This window comes from Ornithorhynchus anatinus, chromosome 8 (assembly GCF_004115215.2).
Source record: "Ornithorhynchus anatinus isolate Pmale09 chromosome 8, mOrnAna1.pri.v4, whole genome shotgun sequence".
Classification (NCBI taxonomy): domain Eukaryota; kingdom Metazoa; phylum Chordata; class Mammalia; order Monotremata; family Ornithorhynchidae; genus Ornithorhynchus; species Ornithorhynchus anatinus.
The window spans coordinates 11,023,233-11,043,999 of record NC_041735.1 but is presented as its reverse complement, the minus strand read 5'-3'; the positions used below and the strand labels follow the sequence as shown (position 1 = coordinate 11,043,999).

The 20,767-nt window shown below is 40.7% G+C and overlaps 1 protein-coding gene across 1 annotated transcript in view; it reads right to left on the bottom strand.

The window, feature by feature from the left end:
- The window catches only part of DOK5 (docking protein 5), a 98,031-nt gene extending 79,826 nt beyond the window's left edge, over positions 1-18,205 (bottom strand). The window contains exon 1 of the mRNA XM_029070112.2: positions 17,900-18,205. Coding sequence (XP_028925945.1) covers positions 17,900-17,965 — 66 coding nt within the window. The 5' untranslated portion in view covers positions 17,966-18,205. The remainder of the gene's footprint in view (positions 1-17,899) is intronic.
- Between the last annotated feature and the right edge of the window lie 2,562 nt (positions 18,206-20,767).

The following is a 20,767-nucleotide window of genomic DNA, read 5'->3' as shown; positions in this document are numbered from 1 at the left end:
TCCCTTCCCCTTCACATTTGGTAAACCATGACCCTCCCCATCTTCCTACCCTAAAACAGAGTATAAGCTCCTGTGGGCTGTAAAAATGTCACTTCTTTAGTCTGAATTTCCCTAACACCTAGTAGGATGCACATCACCAAAAATGAGTGTTTTAAAAATGCTGCTGTTACTACTTCTCTAGGAGTAGGTGGGAATCAGAAATTTGTTTCTGCAAATCATATCTAGAGCAGTAAAATTGGATCTGCTTCCTTTTACTCCTGAGGGGAACTTATGGGTAAACCAAGGCTTAAACTTGCTAAAGCATTTGAGTCATATGAATTAGTACTTTGCCCAGAATTTCTTGGATACCATATGACTTAAATATTGACTATGCTATTTTCATAACCTGACTGTAGAAAGCTGGTAACACACTAGCTTGATGAATGGAGAGATTAAAATGATTTGATCGCCAAACGCTCCATGTCTACAGCAGAGATAAACTTGTATCTCAGACCCTGATTAGAACATTAGTCCAATGAATTGACTGAAAATGAGTAGAAAAAATATTCAGGAGAGGGTGTAAATCAATATTTTTTTTAATGGCCAGTCTTGCAGAAAAGCTATAAATCTAGAAATTAATTTAGCTAAAAGACATCCCAGTGCAGACTCAATACTGCCAAGAAATGATATTTTTTAAATGGGCTGTTAGGAGTTGGGCATTCTGGTTAGAAACAAGAAGTCACTGCTTAGTCCAAAGGAACCTGACATGCATTCACTTCAAATGGAACCATTAGTTGTGAATAAACTTACAGTCTTCTTAAATAGCAAATTTTCAACTTGAGGGCCTTTCTAGAATAAAGAGAAGGGAAAAGGAGCAGGTCCAAGACACTGTATAAAGTTCATGCCAAACACTAATTAGCAATGATGGAGAGAAACCCCATAAGGTTGAGTCGGGGAGGTACAATGACATATCTTTCCATGGTAGACACCAATAAGGATACCAAGTTGAGGCAGGGCAGTGAGACTCAACATTTCAGTGATTCAGATTTTCCCCCCTTTTACTGATCCCTACAGGGTGCAGTGAAGCACTCCTGTTTATTATTAAAAAGTATTTTTTTGTTTCTAGTGGACTCAAAAATTTCCTAAAAATCTAAAACCAATAGGCACTCAATTTACTGGTCTTAAAGTAGCAAAAATAAAGTGGGATAAACTGTTTATTATTAAAAAGTATTTTTTGTTTCTAGTGGTCTCAATAATTTTCTAGAAGTCTAAAACCAATAGGCACTCGATTTACGGAAGTTTTTAAGTGGCATAAATATTTTGTTAAAGGAATCTAAGGCACAAGTTAAGGATTTAAAATGTATTCACTTAGTTCCCGATCTTGATCCAAGGTTGCATACTCTGTTATCAATTTGATTAATAACATTAATGAATTTGCAGAATGCTTCTATTTCTCAATAACTCAAGTGCTTTCTGGACTAAAGCACTTATTCCATTTTATCCTCGCAACATCCCATGAGGTAGGGAGTATTAGGTATTTTAATCTTCATTTTACAGATGAGAAAATGAAAGCATAGAGAGGACTTGCATGTGGTCACAAGAAGGGCTGAACATGTCAGAGGTGGGCCTAGATTCAAGGTCTCCTGACTCTTAGACCCAAACTTTTTCCACTAGATTATGATGTTTCATCACAAAGATGCACAGTGTCAGTGTTTCACATAAAAATATCAATTTGGGGAAAATCCAACTGAATGATTCAATTTCTTTCCGTTTCCAGAGGGCCAATTATGAATAATCCGTGTTTCTGGTACTTGGCTATATCAGTCTTTTTTAAAAATCAAGCTTTCAGGAATACTTAAGACCATTCCCCCTTCTCCAATGTAATAGAAAATTCATAGCTTCACTAAAATAATCTTCCCTAGAGTTTTCCTAACCTCAAGCTATGTTTACTATTTCGCTTTGGCTCTCCTAACAGCCTATCAAATTTTAGAATTTTGGCATTTATGAAGAATAAAATGAATCAAGACCACATAAGAAATCAAATAAACATAAAAAACCTTAAGACTATTAAAAGTGTGTTAACAGATACAAATTTTCAATTTCTGTAATACAACGGCTTAAACATCAGATTTATCCATACACCCATTCCTCCCCCAAATTCTTTCTCTCACCACTTTCTCTTCAGTCTCCCTGGTCCTTCTTATTTATCTTCCATCATCTTTAGGTGGGAGTGAGTGGGCCAGATCTGTTCCTGATTCCAGGACATTACTGAAATAGTAGTTAAGTTTGGGCAACCTAACTGTGGATTTAACTGGCCACCCCTCTCACCTAAATCTGTAGATTCAGGTTAAATCATTTTTATAAAGTACAACTCTTTCAAATGCAGTTGCTCATGCAAGCAATTAATACAATTCACCAGCCCACCAAATAAAGTACTTAATTATCTAAGTTGCAGAGGATAATAGCAATTAAGTAGATCAGAGCTTCTCCAGGAAAGCAAAGAATTGAAGCCATAAACAGGCTAATAATTCAGGTCTAAGAAAAATGCTATCACCTAGAAAATTATCATTTTTAAATAATATAATTAATTATATATAATATAATAATCATTATTATTAAGCATAATATTTAAAAGGACAATTTAATCTTCAGATGTAGGGTTCCTTAGGGGAAGTGTCATAATCATTCTGATCTTTCAATACTTTAAATTTAAAATAATTTTAGTAATTTCGTGTTGACAACTTGCTTGTAGTTGCCTTGATATATGTTGGCAACAAACTCTCTAAACTTAGATAAAAATAAATAATATCAGCTTGTCATCTTTCATAATACATTCCAAACAACAATAGTAAACAAAGTGGCTAGCTAAAGTAGTTACCCAAGAATAAATCTAAAAATTATTTCAAAGTTGCATATTTTATAAAAAGGTAAGTAATAATGTTGTATGGTGTCAAAAAATTACCATGTCTGCAGGGGACAATGTCAGGTTGAAAAATTTAACTAAATTTACACAGATCTTAATGGCATTACAATGTTGTATTAATTTTTCAATTTACATCTGTAGATGGGTATTATTTTCACCATAATTAATCTTGGAAGGGCTGAATCATTGCTGAGGATCATATTTGGAACATATAATAATAATAATTATGGTATTTGTTAAGCGCTTCCTATGTGCAGAACACTGTTCTATCAATCCCTTCCATAAAACCTCCTGTGATTTCTTATTTCTGTGCAACAGAACAACTTGATAATAAGGATAAAAGCTATGGCATTAGGAGGTCAGGCCAATGGTCTAGCCAGCCCAGTATTCTGTCTCTGAGAGTGTCAACAGAATGGTTGAAAAAATAATATGATGTTTTCCCTCCTCAACACTGATGCTAATATTTAAAGATGCACCATCTAATTTTTGCTTCTCTATCCTCAACAGCCCTCTGATAACCATTATGCCTCCAAACCCTTTCTGAATCTTTTTTATTTTCAGCCTGCACAACTTCCTGGGGTAATGCTTTCCACATGCTTGCCATCTGCTATGTGAAGACACATTCCTTTTATGTGTTTTGAACCTATGCCCCTTCTTACTTGTAATGAGGAATTTAGTGAACTGCAATTTTGTGTTCTTCAATCACAGCCCCTTCAGCCTCTGTCTTTCTAGTGACATGTTATCTTTTCAACCTATTCTTACAGAAATGTCTCCATTCTCCTTACAGTCCTGGTGGTCTTGCTCTGTATTTTTCCCTGCTCAATTATAGTCCTTACTAAGATGCTGTAGCCAGAACTGCACACAATATTCCAGATGTGCATGAACCTTGTTTTCAAATTTCTCCATTTACTGGTTCCCTCGTAAATAAGTACTCTCTAATCCTGTCATACTGCAGCTCAGACTCTCTGCTCCTCTCTAGCAAATCTACTTATTTATCCCGCTTGAGAGAACAGGTATTTCGGCACTCACTAATAATGGCATTTGTTAAGCTCTTACTATGCGACAGGGACTGTACTAAGCACAGGGGTGGAGACAAGCAAATCGAGTTGGGCACAGTCCCTGTCCCATATGGGGTTCACGATCTCTAACCCATTTTACAGGTGAGGTAACTGAGGCTCAGGTAAGTGAAGTGACTTGCCCAAGGTCACAGAGCAGACAAGCAGACAGCCAAAAATTGGAACCCATGACCTTATGACTCCCAGGCCCGTGCTCTATCTACTATGCCAGCTAAAATATCAAAGAAATGGTTCAATTTCGAACTTTTTAGAAGGCAAAACCACAAGTAGCATGGTTTCTCTCATTCCTTGTATTTTATGCCCATAAGAAAGAATTCCAAATTGTTTTGGAGCTTGCATCTTCAAATTTGGAGCAAAATGGTTCATAAAAAATAAAGTACATCCATTTTTTGGAAGATAGCATGAATGAGAGCAAACTACTATTTTTTTAGTGTAGTATTTCTTAACCTGTACTCTGGTCAGTTCCAAAATATTCAAACTTAGTCCATCATATTTGTAAATCAGAAACTAGATAAAAGTGCTCAGTCTATTTATGACGGAGTTTCTTCCTATGTGAGTGTGTTTTTGTGGTTAAAATAGCTTTAATTTTCTAGGACAATTTTGCTTAAGATAAATCATTTTTCACTCTTATGGGTAAATAACCAATCTAGTTGGGAGCTAGTCCAGAAGTCAGGGGAAGTGTTCTTCCTTCTAAATCATTAATCAATCCCTAAACATCTGGCAGTAAGCAAATCTTCTGTTATTTCAGGTTTTCATAGAAATTTTTCCAAGAAATGAGCAGTCTTCAAATAAAGTTGACTTATGAAAAAACTAATAATGTCACCTTTTTAAGAGAAGGTTATTTGATAGACAAATGTCCTTATGGAAATAACACAGAATCAAGTTCTCAGGCAACATTTCTTCTCTCCTTAAGATGGAAGCCTAATCTGTTTGCAAAGATGATATGAAGAGGTCCTTAGCAAAAAGAGATAATCAGGTCTTTTGAGCTAAGAAAACCAAAGCAACCCTTGTAATTTCTGCTACTAATACTGCTGTAGTCAGTCATATTGTTTAATCAAGAAACTTAGAATTAATTCCTCATCAGGAAAAATTTTCCATTAGAAGTGGTACACAGGAAGAATACAGTGGACTGGCTATTTATTATTCATGAGAATAGAGCTGAAGAGTGGAGGTGAAGCCCTCTGTATCACAAACAAAGAAGTAAACTTGGGCTTTGTTCAGACAGCAAGTGAAGCAGCCCTGAGCGTAATAACACAGTGAGGTAAATATGAGATGTAAATTATCAATCAGTAGGTATTTTATACACATTCTAGTAGTACAATAGAACTAGCAACGTTCATTGAGTGCCATTGGATGAAAACCCCTGTTATAAGCACTTGGCCCTTAGGAAGTACAAAATAAAGCCGTAATACATTCCCTGCCCATGAGGAGCTTACAATACAATGGGTGTAAAAGATATTCTCTAAGAACGAAAGATCACCAAAGAACCAGTTAATTGAGAAGCAGTGTGGCTCAGTGGAAAGAGCCCGGGCTTGGGAGTCAGAGGTTGTAGGTTCTAATGCCGTCTCTGCTGCTTGCCAGCTTTGAGACTTTGGGCAAGTTGCTTCACTTCTCTGTGCCTCAGTCACCTCATCTGTAAAATGGAGATTATAACTGTGAGCCCCACGGGGGACCACCTGATCACCTTGCATCACCCCCCCAGCGCTTAGAACAGTGCTTTGCACATAGTAAGCACTTAACAAATACTACCATCATCATCATTATAGTATATAGCAATGTAGCATATTTAAATAATGATGATGGAAGGCGTAACTGTCAAATACCCTTTCCCCCCCCGGCCAAAAAAAAAAAGTTCAAAGTTGCCCATGTTTCATCTGGAACCCAAGCATCTTCATTATACTGGTGTGCTCTGTTGAACAGTAGCCAGTGAAGAATCTTGTCTGGCTGAGGCAGCTTCAATCATTACAAGGCTGATTAAAAATGCATTTTGAAATTCTACCTCTCTGATGAGCCAAGAGGGAAAGATAAAAGACTCCTATTAATGATGTAATAAGGAAGCAGAGATGCTGTTGAAATGCTCCATGGGAAAGTTGAGTAGGCATTGGCAGCTGAATGACAACTGAGAGTTCCCATTCCAGAACATCTGTTTAATAATTGGCTCCAACAAATACTGTCACCAGCCTAGAAAGGCTCTGAGTTTCATTAATGTCCTCTTACACTTGGGCTTGGGGTACCTTTGTTGAAAATACAACTCTTCATTTTCAGAGTTGCCAAACATAGATCAAATAGCAATCAACCCTTCTAACTCTTCCTGAGGGCCTGACTCAAACTTTAGTGGACCTCTGAAGACGAAGATGTTACATCCCCACTAACTACCACTTAAACACTTCTGCAGCAACTCAGATTGGTAGATGTTCTTTAATTCCCTAAGAATGGTCTGGCCCAGTAGTGAAAACACACATTCTAGCAGGATGAACATAGATTTATTCAGTTGAACAAAAGAAATATCTAGAGGAACTACAATTATTCTAATAGTTTGAAGCCACTGCCATGTCTCTTCCCCTGTAGAACTTATATTTATGCTATTACTCCCTCCCATATGTAATTTACTTTAGTGTCTGTCTCCATCCCTGCTAGACTCTAAGTTCCTTGAGGGCAAGGACAATATCTGCTATTATACTTTTATTATACTTATCCAAGTACTTAATTCAGTGTTTTTCATGCAGTAGATGCTTAATTATCATAAATGACTGATTCTGTTACTCAGTTTCCCAGCACTTATAATTCCCTTTAGCTTTAATCTCTCCTTACTAAATTAACCATGAACCACAGCATCTCTGTCTGAGACTCTGGGTCATTCTAGGTATGAGTTTGCATCTAAAGAAACAGCTCTTTCATAATACATTTTTACTACATTTTTTTGGATGGAATCCTACGTGGTAACAGGGAACATTTTCCCAACAATACGTATCTACTGGTGTAGAATTCAATGTGGGGTGAGAAGAAGATTTATATGTCTGTGGGGATTATCAAGATGTAACTACCTTAACATGAGTTTTCCTTGCTGCTGGGTTCATCAAGGACATTATCTGGAGGTTGTGTTCTTGAAGATTTTTATGTTATTGCAAAGAATGGTATGATACTTATTAAGTCGATGGGAACGAGGTTGAAGATGGTTTGAAGAAATCAACCATGGCTGACTTTTTGAAACAAATTCCAATAACGCTGTTATATATAGCACCAAAAAATGTGATACCCTTATGCCACTCATTGCTATTATATTGAATTAAATATTATAAGTTTGCAAAAACCCAAAAATACACAAAGTTCTGTACAGTATAATACAGTAAGGCAAAGGCAGAGGCAGGGCAGTATAGCAAAACTGTGACTTGACAAACACACACATTCACACAATAAGGCAAAGATAAATTTGCACTTTCTCTTTAAAGGACTATTCTTATGGAAGTTTCCCTTGTTATTATATTAAAAGAACACTACATGATAGTTTCAATTACAGCTCTTGGTCTCTTAGAAAAATTTAAATTACTGAGCTGTTCACTCAGATAATGAAACACATATCTTTCTCCCCTGCTGGACATATTAAAACAAACATTACTTACCCAGTATATAAATGACTTTGTCAATTTTTCCATAAAACAAATGATTCAGGAACATTCACTAATATATATATATATGCAACAATTTCTACAACTGCATATTTTTGGCTTTAGCATATGCTAACAACCACAGTTGATTTTCTTAAATAATTTCCTTACAGGATCAAAATCTGTCACAACTGTATTTTCATCCAACATACAACTCCTTTTATCTTCTACATGAAGGTTCTTTATGGTATTTCCAGGATTGATTTTTAAGACCATTAATCCCCTTAATTTTTTTCCACATCTTTATTGGCAGCTATTGTGCATACTGTGCAGATCTCACTTTTGAAAAATAAGTGGAAACCAATAAAAGTTAATTGCAAATGGTCTAAGATGGGGTGACAGACCTCAGAGAATCAACTAAATGTAGATCTGTCTAAACATTTAACCTCTCCTGCACTGTTGCTGACATTACAATTTACACAGCCCCTAAACAATAGTTAGGGACATGAGTTGGGTGGAACGGACAGACTAGAGAGATAAATGGGCAACAGCTGGAGGGGAGCCTTGAAATTGGACAGATTTCTTTTCTTTTTTTTGTCTTTTCTGAGAAGCCATGTGGAGTTTTTGAGGAGAGAAGTGCTGCTCTGCTTATCAGGATTCGCAAAAAGTTGATCAGTACAACTATGTAGGGAACAGACTTAAGAGGAATGAAGCTGGAGGCAGGGAGGCCAGAGAGGGGGTTGTCAGAAGTGCAGCCAGAATGATGAGGTAGGGGCAGGGAAGGGAGGGGAGAAAGTGGAACAGAAAGAGCTTAGAGGCTGTAATGTCCATAAGGGCAGAGATTATCTCTACCATCTGCATTGTACTCTCTCAAGTGCTCAATACATTGCTCTGAACATGGTAGACTGTAAGCTTTCAAGGTAGGATTCATGTCTACCAACTGTATTATACTCTCCCAAGGTCTTATTATTAATAATAATAATAATAATAATAATGTTGGTATTTGTTAAGCACTTACTATGTGCTGAGCACTGTTCTAAGCGCTGGGGTAGATACAGAATAATCAGGTTGTCCCATGTGAGGCTCATAGTCTTCATCCCCATTTTACAGATGAGGTAACTGAGGCACCAAGAAGTTAAGTGATTTGCCCAAAGTCACACAGCTGACGGGTGGCGGAGCAGGGATTAGAACCCATGACCTCTGACTCTTAAGCCTGGGCTCTTTCCACTGAGCCATGCTGCTTCTCTAATACTGTGATCTGTGATGTCAATACTGTGATCTGAACAAAGTAGACCGCAAGAACAGTTTTTGTGTCTACCAACTGTATTACACTTTCCCAAGTGCTTAGGAGAGTGTTCTGCACTCAGGTAGTAACTTAATAAATACTACTGAGAGACAGTAACATTAAATATTTAACTTAAATGAACTGAGAGACCATGGTCTACTGGAAAATTCTAATCCTGACTTTGCCACTTGCCTATGTGACCTTGGGCAAATCACTTAACTTCTCTGTAAAATGGGGATCCAGTACCTTTTCTCCATCCTACTTAGACTGTGAGCTCCATGTGGGACAGGGACTGTGTCAACCTGATTAACTTAGCCCAGTGCTTACTGCAGTGCTTGGCACATAGTAAGTGCTTAACAAATACCACAGTCATCAGTGTCAGGGCACTCAAACCGTGATTCAAGCCACCTGTAGCTTTATTCGGAGTACTGTACTAAGCACTTGGGAGACTACTTACAATAAAGTTGGGTAGACAGGCTTCCTGCCCACAAGGGGTTCCCAGTCTAGAGAGGTGACATTACATTACAGATATAATGATGGCATTTGTTAAGCACTTGCTACGTGCCAAGCACTGTTAGTGCTGTGGGCCTGAGGATGGGATGAATATCAAGTGCTTAAAGGGTACTGATCCAAGAGGTAAGGGAGATTAGAGGAAATGATAACTTAGTCGGAGAAGGCCCCTTGGAGGAGACTTGAGTTTAATGAGGCTTTGAAAGTGGGAAGAGTGGTGGCCCATCAAATAGGAAGGAGAGAGTTCCAGGCCCAAGGGGACAGTGATGAAACAGATGAGATGGAGGTACGGTGAGTAGGTCGGCATGACAGGAGTAAAGCTGGGTTGTACTAGGAAATGGAGAGGTAAGATAGGAGGGTGGCGAGGTGATTGAGTGCTTTAAAGTCAACGGTAAGGCATCTCTGTTTGACGTGGAGATGGATGGGCAACCACTGGGGATCCTTGAGAAGAGGGGAGACATGGACTTTTTTAGACAGTGGAGGGTAATACGGACTGGAAAGGGGCAGACACATGAGGCATGGAGTCAGGAGGCTGATGCAGTAGTGAAAGTGGGGTAGGGGAATTGCTCAGATGAGCATGGTAGCAGTTTAGATCAGAGGACAATGCAGACTTTGTGAAATCAAAGTGTAGGTTCCTAAAAATCCACACTTAGAAACTCTCCCCACCTCCCAGGTAATGGCTTCTGGCCAGGTTTAATTTATTCATTCATTCAATAGTATTTATTGACCGCTTATGTGCAGAGCACTGTACTAAGCACTTGGAATGTACAATCCCCTCCTACCCACCCAGCCCCTTTATTAGGCAACATGAATCTAGGCAGAATATGTCCACTGGAACTGTCCAGTCAGGATGGAATGTCCTTTCAGCCAGTTTATCTTCAGGTGCGTTTCTCTCTCAACAGGGTTCACCCAGCAAATCTGTTGTGAGCAGAGAATGTGTCTTTTATTGTGTTGTCTCCCAAGCACTTAGTACAGCACTCTGCACACTGTAGGCATTCAATAAATATGATTGACCGACTCTCCACCATGGCAGTGAGGCCAGGCGGAAGCATGAGGAGTTCCAGACCTTTAGAAAACTGGGCTTGGGGTGGTTATGCCTGTAGCTTCCATGACTGTTGGACCCTGAATAACCCTGCCTGGACAGTGAGAAGTATAAAACTGCTCTTCTGTCACAACACTCTGGAACTCCTCTGGTGTTCTTACATTAGGTTTTTGTTTTTATTGTTTCATCTTTTTCACACTTTATCTCATTTGGAGATTGTGAGCCCCGTGAGGGACAGCGTCTGTATCTAGTTTTCATCTGTATACTTTTTCCCAGAGCTTAGTAATGATAATGATAATGACTGTGGTATTTGTTAAGTGCTTACTATGTGCCAAGCACTGTACTAAGTAAACACTGGAGTAAATACAAGGTAATCGGGTCAGATGCAGTTCCTATCCCACACAGGGCTCACAGATAAGGGAGAGCAGATATTGAATCTCCATTTTACAGATGAGGAAAATGCTGTCCATAGAAGTTAAGTGACTTGCCCAGGGTCATCCAACAAGCAAATGCCCAGTCATTTGACTCTCTGGGAAATAATCTTTCCCCTAGGCCATGCTTTGCACACAGTAGGTACTTAATAAATACTATCATTCCTATGTGTTTTCAGACTGGTTTTCAGCTGGTCTATCAGTACCCTACCTGGTTTTGGCATCACACTAGACACCTTTACACCCAACCTTCCTCTGTTTAATCTCCTTCCACCTAGTCCAGTGATTTGGAAGCAGTATTCATGTCTGCAGGGACATAGGAGACAAACTTAATAGCCCTAAATAGAGGGAAGGATTTGGGAACACTCGTATAAAGTGATCTAGGTTCTGTGGCTTCAGCAGAAGCTTCTGATTGAAGGTACTACACAACTTTACATAACTTCTATGATGCTGATAATCAATCAGTGGAATTTACTGAGTACTTACTATATGCAGATCACTCACTGTACTAAGTGCTTGGGAGAGTACAGTACAACAGAATTAACTGACACATTCCTTGCCCATAAAAAGCTTACAGTCTAGAATGTACAACTACAACTTCTGGGTTGGTAAAGTGAAGTCTCACACATTTTAGAATATATATATATATATATATATATATATATTAACTATTCCTTCTGGGGCAGTTCAAGAATTTCCCCCTATCAATAACCCCTCTCAAAATTGGCAGCCCAGAATGAGCAGAGTAGGAATCCCTGGGGAAGGATTCTGCCTATGAATTTGCAGCACAAGTCCCACATCCTCCCCTCCCCATACACACACACACACAAACCCTTCTCCAAACCTTGCTTGGGCCTGACTCACAATGTGAAGTCCAGACAATGGAATGTTAGCAGGACAGTGGCTGTGAGCTTTGGCTGAGGGCCCATAGTGAGGATAGCAAGGGCGTTGGAATAAGGCAGCCCAACTGCTACTCTCAAGATGTATCCCCTACACCTTTCCCCTGTTGCCTTTCTAACTTGTATCTTCTGACTCTCAAAATCCTGAAGATTTTCTAATAAAGCTTTCAGGATAGGCAGTTCCATCACTCCTAGTCTGGAAACATGTTCCTTCCAACTCTGCCTATTTTTCACCTTGGCTTTCAAAATGTCTATTTATAAATTTGAAAAAGAAATGAATCCACTAATCAACCACTTCAAAATATCCAGCAAATGGCAGATTCAAGCAGATGACCTTTTAATATGCCAAATCCAGGGGAAATTATTTTAACATTCCACAAAATCTCGTACATCTGAATCAACATTTATCGAACCCTCCCCTCCCCAACGATGGAGAAATGAAATATACACACCCACGAAAAGGGGCTTCTTGGATTGCATTCATCCTAATGTAATTAACCACATTGTGACCCTAGAGGGAAAAAACAATTACTAAGAGGAAAGGGCTGAGGAGGGAGAAAAGATGGGGGAGGGAAGAAAGGGAAATAATCTCCTCATTATAAATGATGAAGCATTTCTGATAACAGAGCAGAAAAAAGGAGTTTACTAGTGTGACTCATAGCACCTCAGATGCTTCTGGGAATTTGTTTTGTTTTTTGATGGGTTTTTTTGTTTGTTTGCTTTTTGGTGAACATAGGCAATATGATTTGAGGTTGATGTGGAGGGGGTGAGAATTTGGCTCTTGTTTAAGGCCATAATTGTATGTTGGCACTGTTTAAGCTTTATACCAGTTCAGAGATCTCACGTAAAGTTTCATAGGATAAAATATTCAGGCAAAGAACATACAACAGATTTTAGAACATGTATTAGCAACCTTTCCAAATCCATCTCTTCAATCTCTTAGCACTCACCCTGATTCTAAAGACCTTCAGAATGTTATTTCAGTTTATATACCAGACAACCTAACTTATTTAAGAAATTCATATTACCTTACTAGTCACAAGGAATAAGAGACCAATTCATTTCAAGAAGAATTCTAGCATGAAGTTACATCAAACTAGAAATTAAATCACACGTACCCACTAAAACAAATGTCCGTTAAGAAAAGATACCAAGAGTCACTGGTCAATCAAGAAAGACCTGAGGCAGGAGAGATGAAGTGAAGAGTTTCCATCTGATGAGAGCCTTGAATTGAGTTCAATACTTCAGATTCCAGAGGGGGTTTGTGACCTACGTAACTGACATTCAATTTATCATCAAATGTGGCAAATATTGGCAGCTACAATTTCATGTTAACGATGCCAGCTTAAAACAAAGAGGTCCTCATCATATTTTATTACAATTAAAAAATAAATCGATCATCTATTCGGCAAGCTACTGTTGAAATTTATTTCCCCTGGATATGATTTGCCATAGAATATTTAAAATTTGTTATTTTGGAGGCAAAAAGTCATAAGGTGAAAACTTGCATGAGTTACATTCGAGTGTGCTAATACTTTCAAGATTAAAAATGGGAGGTACTTCAAACACACCCTGCAAATGAGTCTTCTCCTCTGGAGTGGGATTTAAGACATCAAATACTGTAAAAGTATATAATCATTTTTATTTCCATTTCCTCAGCAAAAATAGACATTCAAATGAATTCAAATGATCACAGCTGTAAAGACTGCTGACATAAATAATGCCATATGCCTCCACATACATTTCTAATTCATTGTACTTCTAAAAAACAAGGAATGAGACAATAAAAAGGTCTTTTTGTTTTGGCACATGACCACAGTTGAATGGGATAGTATAGTATCTGGCCCAAGTGCTTAACAGGTACCACAGTTATTAAATGAACAGCTTGGATAGAAAACTGGCCTGAGTAATCCACAATAGCCACATATAGAAGGGACCCACAGATTGCAATATGTTCATGCAAAATTCTCCTGCTTTAGGACTCACTGTTTAACTCCAGATGGTATTGGTTCATATGGACAGATCTTGCCAATGCTCTTCAGACTTTACGTTCCCAAAGTGTTTTTGCTTAAACATCTCAGAGACAGCAACAAACACTGTCATTTGTCAAATTTAGGAGTTATGGGAAAAAAGAGATTAAATGAGGGTGAAAGTTGTCCAGGATAGATTAGTAATGTAGGCCTGAAAATCCAGCTCTCGCCTCCATAATCTATCCATTGGTCCAGGGTTAATTTGCTGGAGAAGCACCATGGCTTAGCGGATGGAGTATGGGCTGGAAAGTCAGAAGGACCTGGGTTCTAATCCCGGCTCCACTGCTTGTCTGCTGTGTGACCTTAGGCAAGGCACTTAATTTCTCTGTTCCTCACTTACTTTATCTGTAAAACGGAAGTTAAAGCTGTGAGCCTCATGTGGGGCATGGATTGTGCCCAATCCATTATCTTGTATCTACCCCAGAAATTAGTACAGTGTCTGGCACATAGTAAGTGCTTAACAAACATCGTTTAAAACAAACAATCACACCAAAAAAACCTTCAAGTGTGTGTGTTTCTTTATTAGCTTCCAGCAGTCTGTCTCTGCCTAAAAGCAACTTTCATTTCTCGGATCGCATGCTTCATTCTAAGTTACCGCAGTCAATCCAGGTGACTGGTTCTGGAGACATTTAGTGTATAGTTCAGTTATGTAAATAAAACATAGATGCATAATTGTTACTTCTCCTACCTAAATTATCTAAACTGTTTTACATTTGAAATATAAGGTTTTGAAGACTTGATTTTGAAACATTTGATATGCCATCATTAAAGAATGCCCATAGCCATTTCCCAATATGAAGTCAGTATTTTAACATTCAATTTAATGTTGATGAGCTTTCCTAATAACTGCAATGAGACAAAACTGCTAATTTAAAAGTATACTGTTGAGTATATTGAAAAAACAGCACCTAGGGTTTTACTACAATTTTCTGTCCCTCTTGAACCAAGCACAAATCATCCTTTGGTGTATATTTTTGAGATGGAAGAGTGAATTTATATTTATAACTTTTAAATTACATTCTCATTCCAAAATATATGGATTTTAAAACAAAATTTATAAATAGCTATTTTGGCCCACAGACAGCTTCAAGGTGCTACCCTCTCATTGCTGGGGTTTTTTTCATTTTTTTATTGCTTGTTTTTTCTTTAAATGTTTGAGTCTGCTAGAAAATTGCACAATCCTCTAGAATGTTTATGTTAGACGATCTCATAGGTTGTCTGCTAACTTTATAAGCATGACTGACATTTTTATCTGTTAAACAGAATGTTTTGGAGGAATCTTACAAGATTGTGTCCATTAAGTTATGATACTCCTCTGCTTCACTAGAAATGGGTTTGCAATCTAATCTGCATGCTGCATAATTGACATTTTTCTTAGGAAGTCATGTAACAGTAGTCTGTGCAAAATAATCTGTAAGAATCTATATAAAATGAATTCTATACAAAATACTCCTATTTAGGAATAATACACAATTTCATCATTTTTGAACTCATCCTCCATAATCAAAAGCTGGTACTCAAAATGTAATTATGTTTAATGCAGTCAAAATAAAACTCACAAAGTAGGCTGTAACTTTAATAATTATGTATAAATTTCCCTGTGGAATACCAGCATGAAAATGACTTTATTCTATTTATATATAAGATGTTTATGAATATTGGGAAATATATAGGGCTACAGTCCTTCAGTAGCACAGTAAGTCAATTTTTTTCAGTTACCGTAAACTAGAAAGGTAAAGTTACTACTCCATCAGATTAATCAACATTTGTCATAACTCCGGCATAAACCTTCATGCTTAGAATTCAGACTTTATGCATTAATGCATGTACTTTTCCTGTTAAAATGCTCCTAAAACACTGAGTAAGTATCTCTCACCAACTTCTCTGTTAAAACTATGAGGTAAATGCAATTATATAATTATTTTTCTATACTCTCAAAATCTTCATATTTTGGCCACATGTTTAGTTAACTTATGTTAATTAAATAAGTTTAGATACAGTTGTTTCTGTGTTCTCTGTTCAACAACGGTTGAACTCCAAACAGCTTAAAAATGTTAATAAAATACCGTGTATATCGGAGGTGGGAATGAAAAGCATAATAAGTTCCATTAAGTTCATAATAAGGTCTGAATACTTAAATGTTCAAAAGAAAAGCTATATTTTATGTGTAAATTAGTACAAATCCCAGTAAAAAGACGTTACCTTTGCCAACCCCATTGAGACTTTATCCTCTTCCCCTCCCAGCAAAATTGCTACAGTTTGAGAACAGAAACTTCGAACAGGTAAATTATCACTAAACTTAACTGTTACAAGTGCCAAGACCGGATGAGGCAAAAGATTTAACAGATACCTTCGGATGGTATGCTTTTTTCACTCTCCCTCCAATCTCAACCCTTCCCAAATCTAGACACAGTTATAAAGAAGTCACCTTTCTTCCCCCACACTAGGAAAGGTAGACCACTTTCAGAAAGTGGGGGAAAAAAATGGGTGGGCGGACGTGCTGTTAGAGTCCCCTGAGTTTGATTACCAGTAACTCAAACCCTGATGGATGCAAACTGGATTCATTCCTTAACTCCACAGACATTTAGTCCCTTCTGCATATGAAAGGTAGGGAAAGAAAAGATAAAAAAGGCAGAGGAAAATAAAACCAATGCCTATCCCACTGAGCCCTAACTCTCGCATGAGTTGTGGCCTGTTGACAGGATAACAGATATCAGGCGCACGTAAATATATATCACTCTATCAGTGTCGTTGATTGGGCACTTACTCCTCACAGACCATTCAATAACATTTATTGAGCGCTTACTATGTGCAGAGCACTGTACTAAGCACTTGGAATGGACAATTCGGCAACAGAGAGAGAGCATCCCTGTCCCATGATGGGCTCACTGTCCTAAGTACTTGGGAGAATACAATAAAGTAGAAATGATCCCTCCCTCGAGAATTTTACAAGCCGGAGCTGAGAGCTCACCTCCTCCAAGAGGCCTTCCCAGACTGAGCTTCCCCTTTTCCCTCTGCTGCCCCTCTACCCCCCCTTCACCTCCCCTCAGCTAAGCCCCCTGTCCCCCCTTTCTCTCTGCTCCTCCCCCCTCCCTTCTCCTCCCCCAGCACTGTGCTCATTTGTATATCTTTTTATTACCCTATTTATTTTATTACCCTATTTATTTTGTTAATAAGGTGTACATCCCCTTGATTCTATTTATTGTGATTAAATTGTCTTGTTTTTGTCCGTCTTCCCCAATTAGACTGTAAGCCCGTCGATGGGCAGGGATCGTCTCTGTTGCCGAATTGTCCATTCCAAGCGCTTAGTACAGTGCCCTGCACATAGTAAGCGCTCAATAAATACTATTGAATGAATGAATGAAAATACATTCCAGGTAAGGGAAGCAATGAATATAAAGATGAGTATACAAGTGTATTAAAACAAATAACCTTTCATGCGAGGAATCGGCGTGTCGACCCATAACGGAGCCCTGTCAACCCAAATGGGGAAGTGGGGAAAATAAAGTCGAGGTCAGTAATGCCACCGTTACTTTTCAAAGCTCACCTTTCAAAGGTGATCAAAGCTCACCTGGAGGGAGATGGAGAGCATCACCTGGACAACAGCTGGGCAGGCTCAGGAGAAAGAGGGTGCCAGAAAATCGCCTGTGGCCCAGCCGGGCAGGTGCATAGGCCCAAAGATGCTCAGCTTGGCACCTGCTCTTAAAGCCTTCAGGACCCCTAACGGTCCTGAAAAGTCCAGTCAGTGGGACCAAATGGGGGAGAAGGGATATTTGGGGAGAGGCTCGGAGGGATGCAGAGGTTCGCCCCCTTCCCAAAACGATCTCCCCCGCGTTGGAGAAAGTTGCTCTAAAGGGATGGGGGAGGGCAGGACGGGGAAGATCCCATCAGTCGGGGACCAGAGGAGGAAACCCCGCTAGGGTGTCCATCCCGGGGCTTCCCAGATGGAATCTGCGGATCCTCTGCCTATCGCTCATCCCGGAGAGGCGACAGTCGCGGAATTCAAAAGCGACAGCGGGAATGAAGGGGGATTTGAGGGGGGGGGGGGGGGGAAGGGGGAGAGACGGGCCCGGGGATCGGAGGTTTCGAGCTAAAGAAGAAGAAACGAGGCATACTTACACCTAAGCGGCGGCTCCTGATCTTTACATACCCTTGCTTGACGATGTCATTAAAATTGGAAGCCATCGGATGGAAGAGGAGCCGGAGGGCGGGGGGCCGCCCCCGCCTCCCCACCCCCAGCCACAAGTAGCTCGGGGTAAGGGAAAATGGAAAAAAAAAAAAAAGAAGAGGGGGAAGGAAAAAGAAAGTTGGAGTGGTGGAGCGGCTGCGCTAGGTTGAGCGGGCGCCCAGCGTCGAGGTCCTAATCCTCCGGAGGGGCGCAGAGAGCACGCCCGCTCCCTTCAAGCCCGCAGCTGCGGGGCAGGCGCGGGGGGGACACGGGGAGGGACGGGGGGGGGGGACAGGGAGGGACAGGGAGGGACGGGGGGGGCGGGACAAGGCGTCCGGAGAGGGCAGGGGCTGGCCGGAGCTCAGCCCGCAGCGCTTCTGCACGAGGAGCCCCAGGACAGGACAGGACAGGACCGCCCCGCCCCGCCCCGCCCCGCTCCGCTGCGGGGGACCGGGGGGAGCCAGAGGCGGCAACAGGAGGAGGAGGAGGAGGAGGAGGAGGAGGGAGGGATGGAGAGGGAAGAGGAGGAAGGAAGGATGGAGAGGGAGGAGAGGAGAAAGGAGAGGAGAGGGAAGGAGGGGGGGAGGGATAGAGAGGGGAAGGGAGGAGGGAAGAGAGGAGGAGAGGGAGGAGGGAAGGACGGGGGAGGGATGGAGGAGGAGACGAGGAGGAACAGAGAAGGAGGAGGAGAAGAGAGGGAGAAGAGGGAAGGAGAAGGAAGTGGGAAGGAGAGGAAGAGGGAAGGAGAGGGAAAGAGAGGGTGGAGGAAAGAAGAGGGAGAGGGAAGGGGAGAGAGGGAACAGGAGGGAGAAGGGAGAGGGAGGAGGGGAGGAGAGAAAAGGGAAAGAGAGGGGGGAGGGAAAGAGAAAGGAGAAGGGAAGAGGAGGGAGAAGGGAAGGAGGGGGAGAGGGAAGGAGAGGGTGGAAGGAAGACGGATAGGAGAGGAGAGGGAGGAGGGAAAGGAGAGGGAGGCGAGGAGAGGGAAGAGGCGGCTCTGCTGGCTCGTTACTGGGACAGACGCCCGGGCACAAACCCTTTCCCAAGCGGCCCACCCCCCGACCTTTTTCCCCCCACCTTTCCCGGGCGTCGCCCCATCCTTTACTCTGAGCTCAAAGCACAACGGGGAAACTGTCCCTTTCCGTTGCCCGCCAGCCCCTGGTCCTCAAGGACTTTACAGTCTCACCGGTCCAATAATAACAGTAATATTCAGGATGACAGTAGTCATAATATTGTTAAGCACTCAGAAGGTATTAAGCCCTGGGGTAAGCAGAGGAACAGCAGAGAGGACACAGTTCTTGTTCCACAAGTGGCTCACAGTCTAAGACGAAGGGAGAGAAGTTATTCAGTCCCCTATTTATAGTTGAGAAAACTGTGGCACAGAGAAGTTGTGACTTGCCCAAGGTCACACAGGAGGCAAGTGGCAGAGTTGGGATGAGGACCCAGATCTCTGCTCGATCCACTAAGCCTCACTGTTTCTCAATGAATCGTTCCAATGAATTGTCCCAGTTGAACTATCCCAGTGAGCTAAATTAAGCACCGCAATTTGTATTCTTGCATTCTTGTCCCCTTGCAGTAATTCTTCAATATCAGTAACTTCCAAGAAAATAAATTATTTAAAAAAATCTTTCGGTATTATTTTGCTGTGGACGTCATTCACCTTGACTAATAGGTCTGGCAGCCATAATTTACGGGGTGGAAAAAGAAGGGGGGACCCTGGTTTTAACCAGCCTTCTCCCATATACCTGTCTCTCTTCGGGAATGGTTCCATCTAGGTGATTAGTGTATCACTTCTAAATCCCTGAATTAAATGTTGCATCACAATTCTCAGACCTTTTTGTTACTTATTACAGATACCCAGATAAAGGAAATTCCATTTATGATACCAATAGCGGAAATGAATAATAATAATGATGATGATGGTATTTGTTAAGCGCTTACTGTGTGCCAAGCACTGCTGTAAGCACTGGGGTAGATACAAGGTAAATCATGTTGTCCCACGGGGGGCTCACAGGCTTCATCCCCATTTTACAGATGAGGTCACTGAGCAGAGAATTTAAGTGACTTGCCCAAAGTCACACAGCTGACAAATGGTGGAATATGGATTTGGTAGACACATTCCCTGACCACGAGGAGCTTAGAGGCTAGAGAGAAGCAGTGTCGTCTAGTGGATAGATTATGACCTGGGAATCAGAAGGACAGGGGTTCTAGTCCCTGCTCCACCATTTTTTTTTTTTAATGGCATTTATTAAGCGTTCACTAAGTGCTGGGATAGATAATCAGTTCACAGTTAATCGGTTCATAGTTCATGTCCCTCGTGAGGCTCATAGTCTTAATCCCCATTTTACAGATGAGATAACTGGGGCACAGAGAAGTTAAGTAACTTACCCAAGGTCACATAGAAGATAGTGGCAGAGCCGGGAGGTAGAACCCCAGTCCTTCTCCCAAGCCCCTAGTCTATCCACAAGGCCATGCTCCTTCTCATTGGATGGTTCCCATTCTTCCTCCAGGATTCCATTTCACTGTATTATGTGGAAGCGGGTGTGTTGGTTATAAAAATACCTGTACAGGCATCAAAAGACTCTCACATTTTTTGAACAGGTGGCGACTTCCCAAGATTCACCCAAAACAGTTGTAGTCCCCACTAAGAACAACAAGATATCAACACAGAGACCAAATGGCATTACTCCAAAGCACTGTCTGAAAATAGCCTGGGCTTTTACCCTACTGTGTGCTACATAGAGAGGAAATGACACATAAACATATGTAGCTTTTATACTGCGAGGAGGGAGGTGCTAATGAAATAAATTTGGCTGTCATGG